The sequence below is a fragment of the Cygnus olor genome, chromosome 1 (genome assembly GCF_009769625.2).
Source record: "Cygnus olor isolate bCygOlo1 chromosome 1, bCygOlo1.pri.v2, whole genome shotgun sequence".
NCBI lineage: Eukaryota > Metazoa > Chordata > Aves > Anseriformes > Anatidae > Cygnus > Cygnus olor.
This window is the reverse complement of record NC_049169.1, coordinates 78,397,073-78,422,403: the sequence shown is the minus strand read 5'-3', so window position 1 is coordinate 78,422,403 and position 25,331 is coordinate 78,397,073. Positions and strand designations below refer to the sequence as shown.

The 25,331-nt window shown below is 39.2% G+C and overlaps 1 protein-coding gene across 2 annotated transcripts in view; it reads left to right on the top strand.

The window, feature by feature from the left end:
- The window catches only part of BCAT1 (branched chain amino acid transaminase 1), a 66,625-nt gene that overhangs the window by 6,439 nt on the left and 34,855 nt on the right, over positions 1-25,331 (top strand). Inside the window, exons 1-2 of one of the 2 annotated variants that reach the window (XM_040565785.1) lie at positions 11,597-11,615; positions 11,754-11,825. In XM_040565785.1, coding sequence (XP_040421719.1) covers positions 11,772-11,825 — 54 coding nt within the window. In that variant the 5' untranslated portion in view covers positions 11,597-11,615; positions 11,754-11,771. Of the gene's footprint in view, positions 1-11,596; positions 11,616-11,753; positions 11,826-25,331 lie in introns of those variants that run through there. The other variant, XM_040565780.1, reaches the window with a different exon arrangement.

Sequence of the window (25,331 nt, the reverse complement as noted above, 5' to 3'; positions counted from 1 at the left end):
TAGAAACGTAGTTGTTCTTTTTGTGGGTTGTTGGTAAGCTTCCACGTCACCATTTACATTTGCTTGGTGTGGTGGGTTATGCTTACTACCTCTTACTGAACTCATAAAGACTGTAAAACAAGAGAAGTTCCTAACATATTCTAAACTGGATGTCTATCACACAAATATGTGCCTTCTCTGTACCTTGCTGTTAATTCAAATAAGCAAGCAAGCATTGGCATAGATGCTGTCTTTAACCATGTTCCCAGAACTTTCTTTGCAGGTTATCTCTGTTTCTCATTCCCTCTACGCCAAAAGAAAGGCTTCAAATTCCTTTCTACTTTGTTGAATTGAGTCCAGTTAATTAAGTCAGTGTTTGAATGCACAGCAAAGGACACGTCACAAGGATATAGTCCAGGCATTGCTAACAGCCAGGAAGAAATCTCCCATTACTTCAGACCAATTATGCCAAGTTGAAAACCCACCAGAGCTAGTATAGACAGCACCTCGGCAGCCATCACCTCTGTGCTGTTATACAAGAATCTTGCGTAGGGCACAGCTGCACGTGAAGAGTGCACAGCCAAAACCACATCAATAATTTCCACTTGCTCTCCCTTGAGAAGAACTGTAATGGATGTGATGGGTTTGCACAAGGAAGAGGAGCTGTAGATTCAGTTCCTGGGGAGCTGTGCACGCCCTGTGCCTGCATCTGTCAGCCTCCCAAGGAATTCTGTGAAGCAACAGCCAACACACGTGAGGTGTGCTGACGGGACAAGCTATGTCTAAATTTCCTGTCTGTATAAGAGAGATTTCTATCTTCCTTCAGTTAGGTGTTGTGACTATAAAGACAGGATAAATTTTTAAGGCTTTCAGGTATTACAGTGAGAAGATTTGTTTAAAGATTATAAATAATGGAGGTCTCAGTTCTTTATCTGAAACAAGGAGAGTAAAATAACTGCAAGCATCACAGAGATTAGCCCACCATCAGACCTCAAGAAAAAGCACAGTATTTGCAACACCTCGAGCCAAAGCTTTGTGTTTTTTTTGTGTTTTTTTTTTTTTTTCCTGGGGAGGGTGGGGGGGGGGAGGAGGAAGGAAGGTGGGGAGAGTGATTTCTACCCTGGCTTTTGTCACGCATCTCAAGATACGTACTAGATCACTCAATTCATTGTAAGCTTTGAAAGCTCAAGCCATAGTCTTCCTGCAGCATGGTGGCCAGGCATCTAGGCAGAACATATATCTAGGTGTGCCCAGTTTTGTCTGCAAGCAAAAAACAGGGACTCTGCTCAGCTGTTTGAAAAGGCCAATGTAGCTAAAGAGGCACGGTAATACCAAATTCTCCTCTGAATAGACGGGTGGAGTGTACTTGCGGTATCGAGCCCATTCAGATCCCAAGTTAGGTAGCTGCTGCCATGATTTATCAGCTTCATCTGTTGGAGGCATAACAGCTAAACAAACTGCTTGGGGAGCAGGGAACAGGCTATAACTGCACCAAAAGCCTCACGCAATTCAGAAAGTCATGCTTCTCATGCTTTTGCACCACGGTATTTGATACTCAGTGATGAATTAAATAGGCTGTGCAAAGTTATCAGGGTTAAATGTGATAAGCCAGCATACGTCTGTCCTTTACAGACCAGCAACCATGTGCACTGTTGCATAATGTTTTATTGTACTTAGTGTTACTCGAAAGCCAGCTGTGTAAGTTACTGTTTTATTATTTCTAGTGGGAGTGTATGCAGGACTTCTGGGGGCAAAAAGTAACTCCAAAAGCTTTTTATTATTTCCCCAGAGCTTCTGTTTTCAGTGTGTGATTCATCATTGCTCAGTGTCTTATGTAAACCTTTATTCCAGTGGAAAATGGACTTAAATAGGACACAGTCTAAGTACTCTGAGAATAGCTACAAATGACCCCTTATACATGCCAGTGATTCAGGCCTGACCCTGTATTTGGTGCAACTGTAGTTATAAGCAAGACTGGAAACAGGAGTATGGCCTTATATACAGGATTTCATCTGCTAGTCTTTTTCTTTAAACATGTCAGTTCTCATCTTGAAATTCATCACTGTATCTGCTGTGATTTTTGTTTTGTTTTATTTTGTGTGTGTGCTGTTTTGTTTTTTCTCCTTAGAGTCTACAGTGATTTCTTTGCAAACTGCAGCTTTGGTTTCCCCCACTAAATTGTCTACTTTCAGTTGTACACCCTCAGTAACTCTTCAGACAAAGGTTTTGTTTGTTTCTGCTGTGTATGCATTCATCGTTTTCACATTATCATTTGGTAATTACATCAAGCCACTCTCCTTGGTCATCAGCTGCAGGATCTCTGTGTACTTTCTACCATCTGAGAACTTAACAAATAAATTTAAGACATATTTTATGTATCTTTAAGTTAGCTGTCTACTTGACCTGTATGGCTGTACCAATATACAAAATATGGACAGTATAACCTATGCTGGATGCCTGAGGAAAATAAGCAGAATAATTTTTATTGTGCTTAGGCCAACCTTGTGTAACAATGTAGTTAAAAATGTATCCTGTAACTCTGGTTCACGTTGCTATTAAATCTTAAGACTTTAATTTAGTACCTGACATTATGGAATAGATGAGCAAAGGGAAAAAACAGAGAAAAGGTAATGAGCACGAGCTTCCTTGTGGTTAACAGCAAAGTCCTTTACAGTTGTAGGAGAGAGTATTAAATAGCATTTATGCTGTCTTCTGTCCCAGTGTGACGTAAAGGATCTCATATCAATGAGAACAGGGCCTAAACACAATAAACCCATGGTGACTTTCAGGATTTTTGTTTATTTTGTTTGAGCACTAACCATATCATATAGCCATAAGATCGATCTGTTTAGAAAACAGGTGGATGAATTTATAGGTCAACTAGATCCAGCTGGCTGCTTTAATGTTTTTCTTTATGCTATTCTAGCAAACAATGCACTTGTTAAAACCTAATTAATGCTAGAGTGGACAAACAAATCAACAAAAGAGGCACTCAGAGGCACTGTTCATAGGAGTTAGAGATGGAAGAGATCTATTAGGTCATCTGCCTGTTCTCCTAATAGTACAAGACTGTTTCCTTTTATCAGAAGGGATGGTTCTGAGCAAGAGGATGAGGACAGAGAAAAATGTCAATGGAGACTGACAGAGCAACAGGAGGGTCACAGGGAGGAAAACCGATGTGAACAGAATGAGCAGTTGGCTTAGAAAACAAGGTTAAAGCAGATTGCATTTGGAGGTTATTTGCAAAGAGGATTTCTTTAGAGAACTTACCTGTTTCTGTAAAGAAAATAGGAAGTAGGATTGTATGGTTGTACAGGAAATGTATCAAGACAGATCTAACTGTTGAACAGAGATGTATGGCTGATTTATGTCCTCTATTGGATTGAAGTGATGGCTTTCAATGCTTTTCAAAAGGGAATGATCACCTTCTAGACTCCATGTTGCATATTTCAGAGCTCATCTAGTTAATTTTTTGAAATATCTGGAAAAAAAAAAAAAAAAAAAAAAAACTTTAGCCTGAAGATGAATAGATCCTTAGTTAGGTTCTGCTATCTAATCTGTGAGTTAATAGACTATATTAATTATTGTGTTTGTGCTGAACTCATTTCTGCCCTCTAGCCTTACTGATAAACCAGTTTGTCAAGCATGCATTTTTGGAGGTTTCAGAAATCGTTATTCTTCACCTTGCCTTCCAGGTGAACTGATATAAGCTTTCTTGTACAATGGATTAGACGTTACTGAACTTCAGATATCAATTTAAACACTGAGTCAAAGAACTGGCATTTTTTCCTAGACATGTTTCTCCCTAGAGTGCTGACAGCAGTGACTCTATATTGGCAATGTAGCCTGCACTTATTTAATCTTGTGACGCTATTTTAGTCTGCTTTCAGAGTTCTGATATAGCTATTAATGATACTAAATATGACTCTTGGACAGATTAACTGAATATTTCCACTGATTTATGATCATTGTTTTAAGGTTTTTCTAACCAATAAGTTGTGTTCATATAAACTAAATAGTCTTTTATTTAAACGTAATAAAAACTGTGATATTTGTTTCAAGAGGAGTATATTTTAGTTTGGTTAAGCTACTTAAATTTCTTTATATTAAACTAAACAAACTACTCAAGCCAAGAAATAAGTGTCTGCACTTGGAGTGCTTTGATGATAATCTATTTCAATTCAATCTTATTTTATGCAGTGCAGCTGTCTTAGATAAAGAAACTTTTGTATATTCTGACCTCTGATGCTTTCACTCTGATGCAAAATCATAAAGATCATGATTAAATTAAGTGGAAGCTTTCTTTTTCAGATATGATAGTCGCATTTTATTCTCCTTTATTGTATGCTGCTACTATGCTGCTTCTCTGTGTAATTAACATTAGTGCCAGCTCAAGGAATGGGGATGAAAGCAGCCATGGTAAGGTGATAACACCCAGCTAACAAGACATCAGTGCAGATATGACAGATAAGAGTACTCTTAAAGAAAGGGAAGCACAGAAATCAACACTCTTGATTCTTGGCGAACTAAGTGGAAAGCTAAGCACTGAAATTGCCCATGCTGAATTGTCCTTTGTTTGTTTCCTTGGTGCTGATCTGTGTATGCATTGAGGTGTATCAGTGGAGTTGCTCGGTCCATGTTCTTTGAATACATCATTGAAGACCATTGAGCCAATACACAGAGTGCTCTGACCCAACAAAAATATAAGTCTAAGATCTCTGGTTTGATGAGTGGTTAGAAACACCATTTAAGAATTAGTCTTCCTGCTCCTTCTGTTTTGTTGATTTTGAAAAGAGTAGATGTAAAAGAAGTTGTGAGAATAAGCTTTGTGACGGTAGTGTGTAGTAAGACATGCTGTCATGTGAATAACCCAGCTGATGAACTTACTTGGTGATGATGGTATTGTAACACACACTTGTGTATGCACATGTTCATATACATACAACACAAAGACGCTTTTAAAATATTTTTAGATCATGCACTATTCCTATGACATCTGAAGTAGATATGTCTGGCTGTTAGGTTCCATAAATGAGCTTCCTAGGCTGTACAAGTCTTTCGTAATGGTCATTAAGTAAATGTCTTTTTAGTTGATATCAAAAAGTGTTGTTTGACTCAGTCCTACAGCACTATTAAGAATTTCTCTGTCAGACAGTGGGTCATTCTTTTTTTTTTTTTTTTTTTTTTTTTTTTTTTTTTTTTTTTTTTTCCTTTTATTTTTCTTTTTTCCTTTTTTTAAAAAAAGCTATGATCATTAATGTTTTTTCCTGCAAAATCATCTTCTATGTGTTGTGGTTGTGAAATCATATAACATTTCCTAGAAGTAGTTGAAAACTGTTTTAAAAACATGGAAATATTCTATATGGCTGTAGCAATACACAGAATACGTGGCATATGCGTACATTGCACTCTATTTTATATCTGGAACAGAAAGATAACTCTGATTTGAATGAAGGAGTACCTGTCATCACACGCTTAATTTGGCTTGCCTATAGGCAGTACCATTGTATAAGTCATGTATTAAACTTACCGATTTGCTAGATTCATAGATTTTAATAAATACTGTAATTTCATTATCCTCCTGTGTAAATCAGAGCGTGAAATATTTCTTAGACACTTAATTGCCAGAAGCAAGCATTGGGAAAAGCAGTAAGACACTGTTTGAGCTTGGAGAAATGTCTCAGAAAGGACTCTTTTAATTGAAAACTGTTTTTCATATGACTTCTGACTGAGATGAATGTTCCATTTCATCTTCACTGTGGCCTGGTGACTGCTGCAGGATAGTCTTGGTTTTCAGTTTCTCTGCATAGCAGGAGGTGGGGTCACCTCAGTATAAGGAACCATATACAACCATAGCTGAGTGTCTTTGGCTTCTTTGCGTTCTTGTCCTTCATGAATAGCCACCTCCTGCCAACAAAGCACTGACTACAATTCCTTTGTAAGCAGCAGCAGAATGGAGTTGGGTGTCGTGTTCCCTGCTGCCACCACTACTCTCACCAGGGCACTAGAGCTATTAGTAAAATTCTGACTTAGTGTGGAGTAATCAGAGCTGTCTGCAGGCTGACTTGGGCACACTGACGGCATTCACAGAGGTGTTCGCACAGAATTTGGTACTAAATGTCCCCAAATCATTTTATCAAGAAAGCTGAACTTGAATGATAAGTTCCTTTTGTAATCTCAAATACTAGTAGCCCTGAGAAACATGCCTAAGAAAGAACTGAGTGTTGATGAAGATCAGCAGTGCATCAGTTCTGTGGGGGAGATGAAACCAAAAAGATGGTGAAGGAGTTTGTGAAGCTGCAAATCTTGAATTGTTTTGAAAAGCAGCCAATATAACCTCCTAGCTGAAAGAGTGAACTCTATAGAAATAATTTGCAATCTATTTCTTTACTCCTGCCTTCCACTAGGGAAAGCTTTCTGTTCCCCAGTGGTGAGAAGAGTTATTGAACAACATAGAAAAAATAAGTGAGCACTTAAAAATAAGTGAGGCTTCTGGTAATCTTCAGTTTCTATTTCATAACAGGGCCAGCCTACAGGATAATGGGGTAGCTAAAGCCTAAGAAGAGCAGTTTGACAAAGGATTGAATAGAATCACTCTTTATAGAATAGATAATCCCAAGTGAGAATGAAAACATTGATGCTACCACTGTGTCTCAAATGCTATCTAGTGTGAGAGCACAGGAGGAACTAAGACGTGTAGTCTCAGAAATCTTAGGAGTGTTTAGGTAGAATACAGGCCGATTTTTGTAGCAGAAGGTTCTTTCAGCTAAAGGATGAGCAATCTGTCTGCATTAAAAAGGTGGATTCTCTGATTTGAAGAAGCCATGAGCAACGAAAGGACACCTTAAAAGATAAGAATAACTAGATACAGGACAAAATGGCAATAGTGAAGTTGATCCCAGGTCAGTATTTTTGCTACAAGATCTCATGTCTGTAACAGAGTAACAGTCAGAATGTGTGCAAAGACAGCAGGGAAAGCCAAGAAGCATTGATTGGAGCATCCTGATGCTAAAAGATGTTGAAAATTCTCATGCCTAAAGGAGTCTGAGGGCCAAATGCAGGAGGTAAATATTCAGGTTTGAGGAAGCTCTAACAGATGGCAGGTGACAACTGTGAAGCATAAAATTTCCAAAAGTGCAGGTAAGTTACACAGTGGTCCTTCACTTACTGAAAAGAGACTAATCCTTACAATAAAGCTATATCTTACGTATCTTAGATTTTATTGTTATTATTTGATTGGAATTATGTACTAATGTGAGGAGGTACTTTTATCCAACCAACTTTATTGTGTTTAGTTTTGTAAACACCAAAGGATTTGCAAGAATTATTATACCATTGAGCTCCTCTATAAAAATAAATGATAAATTATTCGTTACCAGGTCTTTATTTTATTTGCATTTCTAAATGATACAGGGACACTTAAAACACAATTTTAAACAAAAATTAATCTGGAGTGTAATATGTCACACTCTTTTCTCATACAGGGTCTATGGTAATGATAAAAACCAGTGTGCAGTTTCAAAATTATCCAGTATTTTTTAGGGAAAACTGTGAAATACTGTACTATTTAAAATTTACAAAGAACAGTTACATGTACCATAAAGAAAATGTTGCTAGCTCTGTGCTACAACTTATGAAGTTATGCTTGTGTAATGCATCTTGATATTTTGGGCTTACAAGGGTTTTACAGACCTGAGTCAGTTTTGAGGAAACATTGACCCTGTGGCTCAAATTTATCTTTAGGATAACATCAGTGTTTTAATGGATGCAGTTTTAAATCTACCATGCTATTAACAACAAAGGGCAAATTTATGCTTGGCACATCTCTCTTGGCAAAGTTGGCACTAAACCAGGGAGTAATTTTCCCTATTGTATTAACAACGTTTCAGATTTAAAAGTCATGGAACCATTAAAATATGACTCCATCAATTAGAAAGCAATTGTGGTATGTCTTTCTAGTGCTCAGGGATTAACTCAATATAATTTCAGTGTGGTTAACAAAGGCAGTTAGCTACTTGCTTTAAACATATTTTAAATCTCTAAAAAAGAATGACTACATGGAGAACAGGATTGGCCCCAATGGCACGTGCCCAAAAATGAGCTGTTGACTTCACTGAGTTCAGTGGAGCCTTGAACTGAATGACATGATCAAGCCCCTAAGGGACTGTTCCTGTAGGTGGTCCACGCTTGAAATTCACCTAAAAGTTTTGTATCTTTTTAGAGATGAAAGCAAAGATTAAACAACATCCAGCTTCTATCCTCTCTGCACTGATGTCAACACTTGCTTTAGGGCAACTTCATAAAGCAGAGATGAGTAGAAACTGAAGAATCATGACTATCTGTTGTATTTGCTGTTACCAACAGTTATTCTTAGGAAATCCAGTTTTGCATAGCAGATGTTAGAGAAAAGCCACCCGTGGAGCTGGAGCTGCTGGAGAAATTTGTGCTTATACAGCTGGCAGCTACCATCCTGTCAGCTCTGCCTCCATTCTAATTCACTACAGTGTGAATTAAAATCAGTTGGCTTAATTAGTTTTGTCTTGGTAATAAGTTCTGTCTTAGTAATTTGATCTTCTTCTGTGATAAGGTCACCTGCTTAGTGGGTTAAGGGAAGGCCATGGATGTAATTTTTTTGGATTTTAAAGGCCTTTGATACTGTCCCTCACAGCATCCTTGTGAACAAGTTGTCCAGCTGTGAGATAAACAGGGTCATGCCATGCTGGGTGATGAACTGGCTTGATGGAGAGCCAAAAGGGTTGTAGTCAACATTTCTAGCAATGACATGGGTGCAGGAGTTGAATGCATCCTCAGCAAGTTTGCTGATGATGCTAAACTGGGAGATGCTGTTGGCTTTCTGGAGGGACAAGAGGCATAGCAGAGGGCTCTAGATAGATGGGAGCACTTGGCAGTCAGCAATGGCATGAAGTTCAACAAAGGGAAATGCTGGAGTGATGGTGGGCACAGGCACAGCCTGGGAGAAGTGTGGCTGGGAGCAGCTCGGTAGAAGGGCCCTGGCGGTGCTGGTTGGCACCAGGCTCAGCATGAGCGAGCAGTTTGCCCTGGCAGCCAGGAGGGCAAACTCCATTTGGGGTGCATTGAACACAGCACAGCCAGCCAGTCATAAGAGGTGTTTCCCCTGCTATATTTAGCGTTGGTGCAGCATCACATTGAATATCATGTGCAGTTCGGGGCTCCTCAGTATGAAAATGATGGTAAGGTCCTCAAAAGCATCCAAAAAGAGGGCAACAAAGGTGGTGAAAGGGCTGGAAGGCATGTCCTTTGAGGACACTGGGTTGTCCAGTCTGGATGGGAGAGGCCAAGAGGTGACCTCGCAGCTCCCTGCAGCTCCCTGAGGAGGGGAGGCACAGAGGGAGGTGCCGGTCTCTGCTCCCTGGGACCAAGGACAGGGCAGGGCACATAGGGATGGCCCAGAGCTGCACCAGGGGAGGGTCAGACGGGGCATTAGGAAAAATGTCTTTACCGTGAGGGTGGTCAAATGCTGGGACAGGCTTCCTACAGGGATGGTTGATTACCCAAGCCCCTCAATGTTCAAGAGGCATTTGGATAATGCACTCAATAACATACTTTAATATTTGGGTGGCTCTGAAGAGGTCAGGCAGTTGGACCTGATGATCTTTGCAGGTCCTTTCCCAACTGAACTATTCTAATCTAATTGACCTGCAGAAAAAGCATCTGTTATAAACTGATGGTATCATGGAGGTCTCCTGGGATTTTACCACTGAATTTGGAGGTGTATGAAGAATTAAAGGAAAAACAAGGACCTGTTTATACAGTGCTTAGTTCAGGCTGTCTCTCAGTTTAAGTAATACTTCAGTTCTGTTGTGGTCTGATACAAAATGCTGTTGACCAGACTCTACCAAAAAGACTTGTTTTTCTGGAGAATCTCCCCTTTGTTCCAAGGTTTATGGCAAATGAAACACTTTTTAAAAAATATTGTTTGAATAGAAATTATGTTTGTACATTGTAAAGGGATTTGTGATTTATTCAGCAGATCCTCATTTAGTTGATAGGAAGGAGTCTGTAGTTGTGATTGCATGCCTTACTGTAGAGGGTTAGGAAAAACTAAAAGAGGAAGAGAAGGGCTAAAGCTGATACTTAGAAAAGGCAGGAGGGATGTTATTGCCTCCCTGGGCTGTTGGGGCAGAAAGGGAGGAAGTGAGATCTTCTGTGGCTAGGAGTTTGTTTTTTCTTTTGCTGTTAGCAAGCCTGCTGTCCATTAACGGCTCAGTGATCACACTGTTTTCCCCCCACTTCCATTTGCCACGTTCCGAAGATCTGCAGAAAGGAAAAAGATCATGTTGTTTGCCTCGTGTGGGGGTCACGCTTTGCAGCCCGTGCAGCTCCATGCCCACAGGACATGACGGCTGCTGCAGGCTTCAGCTGGCCAGTGCTCTCCACGGCACTGCCACCCGCCCTTCACACAGCACTCCTCAGAGGGTGAGGGCTGCCCCGGATAAGGTCTTGTAGTCAGTCCACGAGGTGAACCTTTGCCCCAAAAGGTTTCCTGTGAACCTCTTTCCTTTAGGGGATTAAACCTCTGAGCTAGGCCTTTCCTGCGGGGGGGGGATTTCCCACCCACCCTCGATGCAGCTCAGCTGAGGGGTGGGAGGGTGAGAGGCAGCCACCATGTGAGGAGCCAGGCTGGTTCCTCTCAGGGCCTTTCTTTGCAGGGCTGAAAGCCCATTGTCTGTCGCCTCGGCAACAACATCCCTTAGTGCCTCTGTCTTTCCCTCCCTGCTTCAGGGAGTCCCTGTGACCAGCCTGCTGTTCCCCCCCAGGCCCAGCCATTTTCTGCCACATCTCAGCAGCTAGCTCTCCCTTTTGCCATCCCCTCCATCTCACCAGTCACGTTGCCCTTTAACCATTCTTCTTCCCTTCATCCCTTTCATGGCCCATCCTCCCAGGCATCAAAGATACTGCTCAGAAACAAGAAACACTGTCAGGCTGTATTTGTCTCCTTCCCTGCATGTGGTTGGGTGTAATATGCATTTTCCTGGCCACTGGCGAGGAGGTCTAGCTAGTGCAGGAGAGTCCACAAAGGTGCTATCCTGATGCTGTGAGAACTGGGGATTGTGGCTTTGGATAGATTGCTTGCACCTGTCCCTGTTAGCCTTCTGATGCTGAACAGAAGGATATCTAAAACCATCACTCCTTTTCTTTTAGCTTTTTTTTTTTCTTTTAGTGTTGTCAGTGGCAGAACTCTGAAGTTTCACATAGTAGATAATTCAAAATACTTTGATTATATATTTTTATTGGTGGGCATTCCTTATCACTGCCTTATTTTAGCAAAGGATTTACTAAAATCCTTTTCCTCTCTCTTCCATTCTGCTTAGTCAGGCTTCTCTGAATAAAAGCAAAGGCAAATCTGCTGGGTTGGATGCTTTAGTAGAGAAATTGGGATCTGATGAAATTGTGGAAAAACACAATGTATTTATTCAGTTTGTAATGAAATACCCATGCCGTTATCCATAGATTTATACCCTTCAGAGCAATAATCTAACATAAGAAGTTGTCACTCCTACTGAAGTCCTGAAATAGTAACACAAAATAACACACCTGAAGTGAAACTGAAAACCTAGAAGGTGGAAAATTATGCTAAGAAACTACAAAGAAAGGTCTTGTTGATATATTTGCGGATGATGAAGTCTGAGTGATCATTCAGTTTAATCTGTCTCTAAAAGAATTAGAGAATTAGCTGAATGTGTATTAACCTTTCTGCAACAAGTATTGAATTTGATTTTTATTCCTTATAGGGCTGTCAGAACGAGTGCATGGCTGGAGGATATTCAGGCGAAGCAACAAAACATGTGACTGAATCTTTCAAGGTATGTTGTTTGCTAAGAGATGAGTGTCTGGAGCATTTCAGTAGGTGGTGTCAGACAGCATCCATAACCTGCTAGTGATTGTTTTGCACGCATACTTAGCTACTGACAAGCTACTGTTTGAATTTCATAGTTCCGTAAGTTGCATTTGCTAAAAATGTTTTCAGTATAGAAATTAAGAAAGTTACAAGAAGAACTTTAATTTGTTACCATTTGATGTACTAACTAGAAGGTTAGGAGTCATTAAGAATAATTAATCTATTATAAGTGTTTTTTTTAAACTTGTCTGCTTCAAAAGCAATAGCAAGATTGATTTTTTTCCACATTAAGGTTTTATTGTGTTTTTGTTTTGTTTGTTTGATTTTTGTTTTTCTCAGACAAAGTCTATGTAATGCTCTATACTTTATTATTGTTAAAACTTGGCATTGTGAATGGTGTTTAAAAGTAGTTTTTACCATCTGGTCTCAAAATTACAGAGCTAAGAATCTCAGAAGGACTCTAAAGCACACCACAGCTCTGGCATATTATCAGCACTCAATGAGCAAACAGTACTATGATAATAAGGAATGCTGAGCAGCTGCCAGGAACTGCCATGAAATTGAACCCCTCTTTTTTTCTTTTCTTTAATCTTGTGCTTAAAACTGAGCTCAGTTAAGATACCACTCTTCTCCTCTGCCTCCTTACTGAATGTAGTGCTAGTAACTAAGAGCTCATTTTAAACAGAATATGGACACAGATGCCAACTTCTAATTTTCTGCTGAAAACAGAGAACATCAAATGTGGTCCTTTGAGTTCTACCTTCTGTTCTCATTCCTTTTTATTTTCTGCCTCTCTTTTGTACTTCTCTTGTATTTATTCCTTATGTCACATATCTGTAATTCTTTCTTTCCCTTGCTTTCTCTGCTTTGCAACCTTTAAAAAGCCTCATCTATCTTTTGCAGATGTTTTTTTAAAAAAAATTACCCAAAAACTGTTGACCTCACTTGTGCTTTTTCAGCAGTTCCTTTCCTGTTATTGCTGACTATTGTCAACAGTACAGGAGATGAAATTCTAATGATACACTTTGTAACCGTCACGTTCTTCCTGAATTTCTCGGGCAGTGTCACGGTTGTGCAGTCTTCTGAATTATGCTTAAGTAGTTATTTCCCTTTTAGCTTCCAGGCTTTAACCATATATAGAAAATAAATGCTGCAGAAAATGTGTTGGCCTCCTTGATAAGACTTATTCTGATGCTGGTCCCTTTGAAAATAGCTAAAAATTCTTAAGAGCCCATGACTGCAGGATATGACAATGTAACAACATGTAATTGATATTTTTTTTCCCCAAATCTCAACCCTCTCCAGTTCTTCTCTTCCTTATTTCTTTGCATTGTGTCCCTCTGGTAATTCTGCCCAAAATGATGTTTTAGGATGAATTTTCAACCTGAAGATCTGTTTTTGATATATCCAGCCATGCATCCAGATTTGGAACTTCAAGATTTCACATGTATGGAATGCAGAGTTTTGTGGAATCACCTTTAAGATATAGACAAGATAGATTTCAGTAGATTCATTCAGTAGAGTGTGCTAGTGTATTTAAAAACAAAAGTTGCTTTAAAGAAAAGTATCTTGTGTAACTGCACTTGTTGGCATAGTCCAGAAGGAGGACAGACAGAATGGCAGCAATCTCTGGTAGTGTTTGGGTCATGGGTGAAGTAGGCATAAATTAAAGCAGACTTGAGACAGATTTAAATTACACTGTCAGTCAAGTGGGTCCCTTACCAAAGCTTCAAATATTGAGTGGCACAAAACTGGATTTAATCCATTTTCCTTTCTATCTATACTTGCATATCAGCCAGCATGGCAAATCATTTTAGTGGAGAGTCTGTGTGAGGGGAAAGATATACTAGCAGGTGGGACAGATGGTCACAGAGGGAATAACGCTAGAAAAACAGCTGGCCTAAGCTAAGGTCTAATTTGTAAGTCCATTCCTGCCTTATGGCTTTGTTTCTGAAGATTAGCTGCTGTCACCAGGAAAGGGGTACAGCTCTTCAGAAAATATTGTACCATGGGACATGTGTGTGTATGTGGAAGTTATGATGGGGATATTGCAACTGATTACAATGTCATGTATAATTGCTGTCTCTTTAACTTCATTATCAAATTATAAAGAAAAAGGCTTATAAACGAAGGAAAAATAGCACTAGGCGATGACAAATAAAATAGCCTGGGTTCATTCTAGGGAACTTCACAGACAGTTCTGGGAAAAAGTTAGTCGCAACTTTAGAATCTATAGATAATGGTATTTCAGAGTTGGCCCATGTAGCTGACTGTGCTGAAGAAAGCTGCAATTTTGTGCCAGTGATTTCAGTAGTTCAATATTGTGGGAATGGAAATATAGATAACAGGCATGGTTTTGTTTATGCTTATAAAAACATTATTTGAAGTGGATAGCCAACATTTGAATCCAAGATTACCCCTCTGAAGACAGTATTTCATTTTAGAATGTACTGCTGTGCTTTTTAGGTGTGGGTAGGCTTTGAATTTTCCTGCGATTTGTCTAACTTCAAAAGGTGGACTTGAAGTGTTCCCATATGCTGGAAGGAAGGAAGGAATACAACATAGAGGATCTAGAGAGCTGTGAACCCCACTGCTAGCTGTTCACTGTTTTCAGTTCTCATGGAGTTCTCTCTAGTCAATAGGTCAGAACTGGCAATTTTCATGTTAACTGCAACTGAAATACCACAATTTGACTCACTTTTCAAGTTAAAAATCTCATCCTGATTGCTCTGTGATTTATAAGGTACTTAATCTATTGCATTTAGAGTTATCACACAACCAGTGGAACAGATAAACGTTATTTCCTTTGACATTTCTTATGCTACAGCTTCCTGTATTGTAGAAAAGGTCAAATATCCAGAACTAAATTTACCCAGCTCCTTCTACAGTGAAATCTTTATCTTCTCCTCAACTATTGTTTGCGCATATATATATATATATAATATATATAATATATATATATAATATATATATAATATATATATTATATATATATATAATATATCACAGAATCACAGACTGGTTAAGGTTGGCAGGGACTCCAGGTGGATTCTGAAGATCTCCAAGGAGGGAGACTCCATAGCCTCTCTGGGCAGCCTATGCCTATGCTCTGGCCCATGCACAGCACTAAAGTGCTGCCTGATGTTTAGATGGAACCTCCTGTGCTCCAATTTGAGACCATAGCCTCTTGTCCTGGCACTGGGCACCACTGAGAAGAGCCTGGTTCTGTCTTCTTTGCCCTCCCATCAGATATTATATACATTGATAAAATCCTCCCTGAGCCTCCTCTTCTCCAGGCTGAACAGTCTCAGCTCTCTCAGCATCTCCTCATAGGAGAGGTGCTCCAGTCCCTTGGTCATTTGTCTATCTATCTATATACATACATACATATATATATATGTACACATACGTATACGTATGTGAAAGTATATATATAAATGGCTGTGGTTTGTGACTATAACCGAAAAAGTTATACTTGTAATTTTTGTGCATTGTGAGCACTGGATTTCTAGGAGAGGCATACAAACCCACTAACTGAATGTTCAGTCATCCTTTCTACCACCAAATGTATTTCAGAATGTTGCACCAAGAAGTGCATATATTTGGTTTTGCTATTATATATGTCTTTTTGCATTCAGTACTACCATGAAACAGCACACAGCTATGTCTAAGGCACTTTATGATTCGAGGTTAGGGAACCTCTTTAATGAATTCATTCTTCTCATTGTGCTGTCACAAGACAGTGAATGTTGTTTGGGTAATGTAGTGGTGTGCTTCCATACTCATTCTAATTTGCTTTGTCTTAATGTGTTTATTAGCTCTGACTTTGGAATCATAATACTTGGTCTTAGGAAACTAAAGGCATCTATGATTGCCTTTTATTTCCCTCATGTTATCAATCGGTATGAAGAAAGATGATTTAATTTTTATGTAGCTTTTTCATGGAATTTATTTTCTTTTGAGAGACTGACACATGGAATACTTTGAGGTATTATCTGTTATGATTCTCTATGCTTTTGATTATCTGAAGCCATGTAGAATTAGTTGGGCATCTTATTGGTGCAAAATATAGTTTTTTTATATTTTAATTTTTAAAGGTGTATCCACTGTGCCAAAATGGTGCAGACTTTCTGGCTAGTGAGCTGTACTAAAGCAGAATAAAGTAGCTGTAGTTCATGAGTGGATCTGGATTGATATGCTAATAAGAGATTTATGGTAGTGGAATGGAGTTTCTGTGTCTGGACAGCTCCTCATGTTACTCCAAGCAACTCTTGGTGCTCCTGTGCTGTCTTCTACAGACAGAGCCAGCCGTCCCGGGCTTCAAGCCAGAGGGATGTGAGCCCGTGGCAGGCTGGAAGCTCAGCTGGTGCTGAGTGCCATCTGATGTGCCCTGTTGAGATCTTGGACTTGCGAGGCGGAATGCAATGCTATGCTACTATGCTTGCATGGCCTCCAGTTAGACACTAGCTGATATCTAACTGTGCAAGACAGTGGATAAGAGGGTATTTTCTGTAACAAGGTATGTTTTAGTATTTGTTTCTTGCATTGTTGTAGTGGTTTAGAGCCCAAGTTGTGAACTATCTACCAATGTGCTAAGTATTGTAAGACTTAAAACATGAAGATTATTTCCTCGCTATTGGTATAGTCTACAAATAAATAAACAAAATCTCTGACAGTTTTTCCAGAGGCCTAAATCTGTAGTCTATTTCACCTTTAAATAAAGTATGAGGAAACTGAAAATGCAATTCCAGAGCAGGCATTTGTGCTTCAAACTGGGAGACTGCCAATTCAAGTTTTACAGGTATTGATTTATTCTTACAGGTCTCTTCACCCAGATGTAGCTGTTCCTTGTAACAGGACCTTTAGCTGCGTGTTTTAAAACATGTAGCCTTTGCATCATATGTCTATGACCTTGGCTGGTTCTCTGCAAAACATTGTGCTCATTCTGTTTCCCTGCCTTGTTTCACGTTCTTGACAAACAATGTAATAGCATTAAAGATGAAAATAAAGTCTGTATCTCAGCCTGAAAAATTATTAAAGTATAAATAAAGTAGTATTGCAGGAGTAATCTGTGCAGTTAAAATGTAGGCTAGATACTGCTACTTTATGCAGCATTTCTTGTTACGTAGTATATGTTAGAAAGCGTTGGAAAAAAAAAACACATTTTTTTCTTGTGGAGGAAGATATCCCTATTTTCTAAACAGTCTATCAATGGAAAACCTCACTAATGGTAGATTATACGTTTGCTTTAATGAAACTTCACTAGTTATCATGATTCACTATCATGATTATACTAATGTAACTCAAGCGTGCCTATAATTCCTACCAAATACAGTAGGATGTAGTATTCCTTATTCAGGGAATTTTGACATTTTGACATATTAGGCAGTTACGCTTTATTTAGAAAAATACTGTCTTTGTGAAAATGTTGCTGACAGATAAAAATAAGCAATTCTCCAAGGGCACTGTTTTTTAAAGAGAAGTGTTTCTCTGCCAAATTTTCTTACTTCCCCTCCAATGCAATGATTAAAACATAAAACCAGATAATTCTGTATTTATTATGAAACATCTTTTAAAATTTTGAACTAATTGACTCTCATACTGACATAATACTGGAACATGGTCAGAGTTTCACTTCTTGAAGAGGTTAGGAAGAACATAGCACTTTTACTCTTATTTTATATGAGCAGAGGGTAGAGTTTCTGACATGACCAGAGCATGTGCATCAAGGGAACTCTGAAATGTTTTTTGGCATGAGGACATACGTGCACTTGTAGTTACCAGTTTATGTATAAGGCTAACTGCTTTATGTATAAAGCAGTTTTACATGGCTTATATTTTCATACCCCTTCCTTTCCACCTTCTTCTCAATTTGTCATTTTCTACTGACATCAATAAGCTATTTACCTGCTAAAGCATATGGGAACTCAGTAAGGTTTTTTATCATATTGCAGCTGTTGACTTCTATCCTTTTTTTTTTTCTGAAAATGCCCTGCTTTTCCATATTAAATTCTATTCTTATATAAATTCTATATAATTTTCTGTTATACCCCATTTTAAATGTAGATTGAGTGGATAAATAATAAAAGAAGTTCATGCTCTTTAAGTTGTATGGGGAAATATTGGCTGCAGAAACTTCCCAATATCTTGATGCAGTAATGGGCAGTCATTCTCCAAAATGAGTATAGAGGAATATTGGTTTTATGTAAACTGTCTTGAAGCAGTAAAATGACCAAGTGGGGAGTTGTGAGTGGATACATATGTATGTAACGTCATCCAAATGGCGTAAGTTTGGTGTCTTTGAGCCACAGGTCATCCAGCCCAGTGGGACTGTCATCGGCATTAGATCAGGTCAGCTCTGGCTTCATCTACTGAGTGCATCTACACATTTTTCATGTTTTCACTTTTTTTCTGAAACAAATTGGAGAGTAATAATATTATTAGACCGCAGTTACTTCACATCACTTGATTATGATTCCTAGTAGAGGATATATATGCTGTGGAATTACTTCCAGTGATTTACAATCAAATACATATGCTCACCTTCACCTGCCAAGAAGGAAACCAGCTACAGCACAGAGAAGATTGAGGGCCAAGTGGTTTTTGTGGCATTGTGCAATGCCTGTCTTGGTGCACAAAGTCGTGTAAGTATTACTAATAATAGCTGGGCAACACTGACTGCATTTCATATCTGCTGCTTTCATTCCAGTTATTTGGAAAGTATGCGTCTAGGTCAGAGTAATGATCAACACAGTGCATTTGCAGTTGTGTCCTGTTTTGATGAGGGTGAGGAAAAGCCCAGTGTGTGTTACTGAATGTTTCAGTGATTGCTGGTCACTAGGAGAAAATGGCTTTCTCTAAGTTACATGCACAGGTGGAAGATCCACTAATGCAGCTCAATTTTGCTGATGACTCTATTTGGCAGATCAGCATTTCTAAATCAAGTCTGTTAACACACAGTAGTAGCAGCAAGCAGAGTAGTGTCACTGCTTCAGGACTGGAGGAGCCAAGAAATACTGCTGAGCACAAGTTCTTAGTGCTGTGGAAATAAGTCACTGTGATTCCGCTGTGGTACTCTAAGTGATATTTTCCCAGCAGTCTGCGAGTAGGTTTCTCATGTCATGGGGGCCCCACAGCTACAGGGGTGCTTGACATCTGTGGCAGCTCTATACTGTTTTAGCTTGGTGGCAAGTAGTAGTTCTGTTTCTCTTCAGATGAGTAATGTCCCCCTAATAGCTGCAGGCTAAAGCAAATAGGTTTTCTAAGCTGTAATAGAGAAACTGATTGTCCAATTATCTGAAATTGTAGGATTTGCAAATAAAGCTAATTGTCTTCAACAAATAGCAGGAGCTTTTAACCAAGATAAAAGAAAGATGTTAGAGAGCCAGGGAACTGTTTTGCTAAGTTAATTTATAGCGCAAAGAAAGTGATGCTTTATCTTCTTTTTAACTAGGTGGTGAAGATATAGTTGGTGTCTGTAAAAGCACAGAGGTTGTACAAAACATATGGATTTATTTTTTTCTGGACTTATTTTTCATAAAGTGAAGAGTTATTTTAAAAATGCAAGACTTTAGCACCAGCAAGTAATTCCCAATAGAAACTATATGACTCCAAAACTTATAAAATACATTTTGTCCATATCTGCTTCCAAGAGTTCTTAATTTTCTCCAAATAACTTTGTTGTATGAAGTCCCCAGACTTGATATTAAATGTTTTCTTTGTTGAACACACATGAATAAGAACTGATATTTAGGAAGAGAATTTAGTGTTTTGTTTGTTTGTTTTTTGTCCCTCCTGCCCCCCCCCCCCCCCCCCACTTCTGCTTGCTCCACCACCCCCTTTCTGCTTGCTTCTGAAATCATCCCTATATCTTAATTCTCATGAACTAACAGCCTAGAGGGCTGAAAGAGTTTTATCCTAATCTCACGCATAGTACCTATTTCTAGGAATAGAAACTTCTACTGAATAGAATGAATTGGAACAATATGACAGTTTCTGTGGCAGATCAAGCCATGAAATTCATGGCAATTTGTAAAGCTTATCTTCTGTCTACCAGTGTAAAAGATGGAATTAGGGAAAAAGGCAGGTGCAATTAACTGAAGGTTTGAAGTAAGTCCTTAAATCTCTGTAAGAGACTGTACCGTGAAAGCATTTTATATTCCCAAAAAGAGAAGTTTTTCATGTTGTGTTTTTTTTTTTTGGTTTGTTGGTTTGGTTTTGAAATTCCATGGGAAATGATCCTTGTTGTTCCCTTCCAACTTGGGTTATTCTGTGACTCTGTGATAAATTTTGAACGCCTTCATTCTGTGAATCCACTCCCCTGCATGTCTGCAAGCTCATTAAAATCAGGGTAAGAAGATTTAATTGCAATTGCCCAGGACTTGGGCATGTGAGATTATGGTTCTATTCTTGGCTATCCCACATAACACATTTGCATGTTTCTGATGGCCAGGCTACTTAGCTGAAGTATTTCAAACTTTGTCTAAAATTTAGCTTTGCAATTCATTTCTTCCTTCATTAAGGCAGATAACCCTTAAAAATAAATAAATAAATAAATAAATATTTCACTTTAATTGTGTGAAATAGAAATGACAGTATTTCTGGAATCTGGAGACATCAGCATCTCTAATCTTTGTGCACCAAATTTATGTTTTCCTACAGCATTATTCAAACATCTAACACTGTGCCTCTGTACAAAAACGTGGTATTGGTAAAATGTCACAGATCTTGCTATTGCAGTTATGTGTCACAGGCCAGTGTGAGCACTCAGCTTGTGTTAGACTCAAACCTTCTTCTAGGCAAACTTTCTAAAAATGGAACATTGTGTTTATGCTACAATGCGGAAATACAGTGGCTGTAAGCACAGAGAAGCACCGCAATGTTAACCAAGTTGACAGAGTTTTGAGAAGGAGCAGTATATACTTAGTGAATAACATGAGTAGTGTTACTAATTAACGTGTTCTTTTAGTGAAGAAGGGCCCTAGGTATTTAAGGAAATGTTTGAATATGAGTCTGAGAGGGCTGCCTGTGCAAGGAATTGGGCTATTATAGACCTGCAGTCTGTGATCTCCCTTATTGTCCTATGTGGAATTGCTTATTTCTAAGCAAAAACCCAGGTATAGCTACACTGCATACATGAAGTGCTAAAGAGGATTTTTATATAACTAACTTGGCCAGCCATATCAGTGAGCTGCAGCAATGTGTTTTTCAGTCCAGTGCAATGACTGCGTTAAAGCTTGCTCATGCTTCCTCTCTATTGACATTTTGATTGCCCTAGTTAAGTAGAACAGCTGTTGGCAAAAAGTAGTGGTTAATATGACCAAAATGTAATGTATCAATATCCAGTTTCTGCTTCTCTGTTTAACAGTCTTATCAATATCCTGATAGTTTATTTTAGGTGCTAGTTATATTTCAAATGTTCTCTGTAATTTGTTGATAAATGAGATACTAGATGACTGTGTTTTTAGTAGATCTGAAAATATCAGAAGAGAACCAGGCTAATGAGAAAGGGACCTAAAATATTACTACTATTACTAATAAAGGAATACTAGTCCATTTAAGTTTCCTGAAGCAGCAGAAATGGGTGAGGCTGTAAAGATTTGGGTAGTTTTGCCTCCCTTATGATCCAAACTTCTATAAAGCTGGAGGAAGGGGTCTTGATTAACTTTAATGACGTTTGGACCAGATCAAAGGGAGTTGGTGCAAGGCAACATTTGAGCAAATGAAGAACAACTTAAAATTTAGTTGCTGCCATTTAAATCAATGATAGTATGCATTATCTATGTGCTCCAGTGCTTTGTAGGGCAGGGCTAGTTTCTTCAGTGCTTTCCCTACAAGCTACCCAGACTAGTTTTCCACCACCTTTATTTCCCTTCTGGAGTGTTTTGGAAGCTTGAGATAGCAGTTTGAGTTGGTCTGCTGCCATGTGTTCCCTTTTCACCCTCTAGGCAAGAAGTTTATGTCAATTCCAACCACATATATGTTGCCTTGTTAGGATTCAACATCAGTTTTTTATGTTACTTGCCTACTGTGCCAAATCAAACATTGCCGCATCAGACAGAGTGTTCATCAGGTGAGGGGAAAGGTTAAAGAAGTCAACAATGCGCTGTTCTCTCCCTTTCTTCCCATTGCTTGGGGATGTAGTAGAAGCTCATTCTTTGGTTTGACAAATATTTGATAAATATCTGTTGTGAATAGATTAGATACATACTTTGCAGAGAACAACATCTAGACAAAGCTAGACAAAGTCCTTCCAGACGTATTTTCTGTTGCTTCTATGATTAATTCACAAATGATTCAGGGTCTTGACTGTCTTTTGCTTTGTCACTTGCTCTGTTTATTACCCAATGTACTGTGAACCTGATGCAATGTTTCCAGGCCCCAGTCCAATTACATGTGCTAACAAATATTCCCAGATGAAGTCTCAGGGAACCTTTATGTTGAAAAATTTCTGGATATTCTTCCTGAGGTTGCAGAATATATTTTATTTTGTTTCTTTCTCTCTCTCTCTCTCTCTCTCTCTTTTTTTTTTTTAATAGAAGGAAGATTTGAATTTTCTTCCTGCTGTAATCTTATTATATCTTGACACACTTTCCATTTTCAAGCCTCAGGCTCCGCTGTAAATTTAAAATAGTAGCGACAGTAAAGGGATTATAGAATAGGTTACATTACTTTTTATACTTACAAGCTAGTAATAGATTTCTAAGAATTTTTTAAAACTTTTTTATTCTGTTTTATATTTTTTGTTCTGTTTATTATTTTCTTATTCTGATATAATTCTTATTGATCTTATTGTTTCTACTGTAGACTTTATTATTGTGATAACAGCCATGCTGGGCTTAGCCCTATACAGAAAGTGATGGTCTCTGCCCCAGAAAAAAGAAAGCTTTTCCAAAGAAGATGAGGATGAGAAAAGAAACAAAAGCATGGAGTAGTGGTTTGTCCATGGTTAATAGGAAGTAAATCTCTCATTTTTTGTTCAAATAGACCATGCTGCTATGGCGTCTGCTAGTGATTAGTGGGTAGAGGTGAGAGGTAGTAAGTCAGACAAATGAGACAAATATAAGACATGCTAGAAGTTGCAACTGATTGCATCCACTAAAGCAGTGTTCAGTATTTCTGTTTCTAAGACAGGATTTAGGAATAGGCAGAGTAAATGACTGTTTATTTTGTCCTAGGAGAAGAAAAGGACCAGTTGCCTTAAGTCGACACAACACACAGCCTCTACAACTTTTCCCATTTCCTGGCTGCATAGCCTGGCACTGCTGCTGTCTTGTCTGATGCCACTGGATGGAGGAGCTGGCATGCCATCCCTGATTTCTCAGGCTTGGCAATAGTTTGGCACAAGCCATCTCTGTTTATGCAGTAGTAGCTGTTAAGCATGATTTATGATGTCAGCCTACAGAAAGCAGGACCATGTGGTGAAGGCTCTTCCTGGATCAGGTTGCAATTCCCTGTGGGCTGCTCATAGTACCTGTTCTACAGAAGCAATTATGTGCAGCACACGGTAGCCTGAACCCTGCAACAGGAGGCTGCCGGGCTGGAATATCTCAGAATGAGCTGAGAACATTGCTTAGGTAAGCAGAAATAAATAAAACGTGGGCAATCCTCTGCCACTTGCAGCCTAACATATGGGAAGAGAAGGAGCTTCATGCAGTACAGATCATTTGCTCATTGGCTGCAAGGCCAAAGAGAGTTTGTCCAGGAGAAGGGAGGGTTTCAGCTTCCAGAGGCTGGAGGAGCTTTTCACTCACCTGGTTAGTATCCTCAGCCTAGCTTCTCCACTGCTTCTCCTTAGCAGTGCAAGCCTCCTCTCCTCAGTCTGTCTCATAGAAGGAGCCTCATGTTGAAGTGGCCAGGCAGAAGGTGTTGAGGGGAGGAAGCAGCTGTTCCAGCAGAAGAGAGGTGTGTTTTAGGGAGGGCCCAAAGGCAATGATGACAGTGCCACAGTCAGAAAGACAGGAGAATGACATCCTCATCCCTGGTGCCCTCCTCAAAACCCTTCTGTTTCATTCCAGCCTCATTCTGTCCAACTCCCCCAGCTACACTTTGTTAACTTTTCCCTCTATAATAATTCCTTACGCTCTTTGTAATCTGTTTCCTCCTCAAAATCTACTCCATAACTGCAACCTCAGTTCACTGTTCACAAGTGCAAGGGCAAAACAAGTTATTCAATTTTATCTGTGTTTCCATGTCTGTTATTGCATCAGAAGGCCTGATCTTTCCTAGGATATGCTTAAAAACTCAGCGTAAGTAATAAAAAGATAATTGCAGTTGCTTTGTGATCTTGAATGAATCACCCTTACTAGAAGTCAGAGAGATTACTTATTTCGTAATAGATTACAGTCAGTTTCACTGAAAGTATGTTAATGTTTTGAGGATGTCTGCTGCAACTTGCTGTTACAGCTAGGTAACTTGTAAGCTGTTGTACAGCTGAGGCTGCCAGTTCTGTTTGTACTCAGGTAAATGATAGAAATGCTAGGCCCAGTACAGAGTTTAGAAAAGTTAGGGTTACACCTCTTACAGCTCCTCAACTCTACTATGGTCTAGTAGTTTCAGTGCAGTGAAAATTGCCGCAGCCAAGGGTCATTTGGGAAGGAACTGGCAAAATTGGATGGGAAGAATAGGACAAAAAACACCATCTGCACCGACCCCAGGCAGCTCTCTGAGGTAAGAAAGGTAGGAGTGTAGTAATGGAAGTAAAAACTCTGGACTACTGTCCAGAAGCTACTGTCAGCTCCAAATCCACTTATGGCTATTCCACGGGCTGGATGGAATAAACATTAAAGTGACATCTTGGCTATGGGCACCAGGATGTCTTGCTGCAGCTTTGGTTAAAATTGACGCTGATCAGCATGTCATATTTAATTTGACTTAGCTCATTTACAAGATCTAGTTTGATCAAATGATGAATTTTAGTTTCAGGAGGTCACAGTGCATCTTCACTGGGCTGGGCAGAGCTTCAGTCTGGGTGAAGTCATGTTGGAATCAGCAGGCACTTCCCAGATAAGGGGCTATTCGAAAACATGCACCCAGTAGAGACAGTGACTGTTTGCAGTGCAGCATCTATATAAGCCTTTAAAAGCAGCAATATCCAGCTGGCTTCCCCACCACCCCTTTCTGCCTGCTGCAGGCACTCCTATTTCTTACAGGGTTGTCCAGAGTTGGGACCTAGGCACACAACTTGTAGGTACTATCCTGCTGTGACATGGAGAGTTTACAGGGCTGAAACTCAGTCCTTGTCATTCTGCTGTAGGCAACAAGGGTGGAACAGCTGTGCTTAATAGACTGTGTTTATCATCTATTTCTTCATCTCCATTTTCCTTTTTGTCCCAGCATTTACCGGTTTTGCTTCCAGTTTAATGGCATTATTAGGTGGCAGTGTCAGAAAGTGCTTAAGAGCACACTGATAAACAAAGCAAGCGAAACACAAATGTAATTTAAAAATGCCCTGTGTATTAGCAGTACAAAC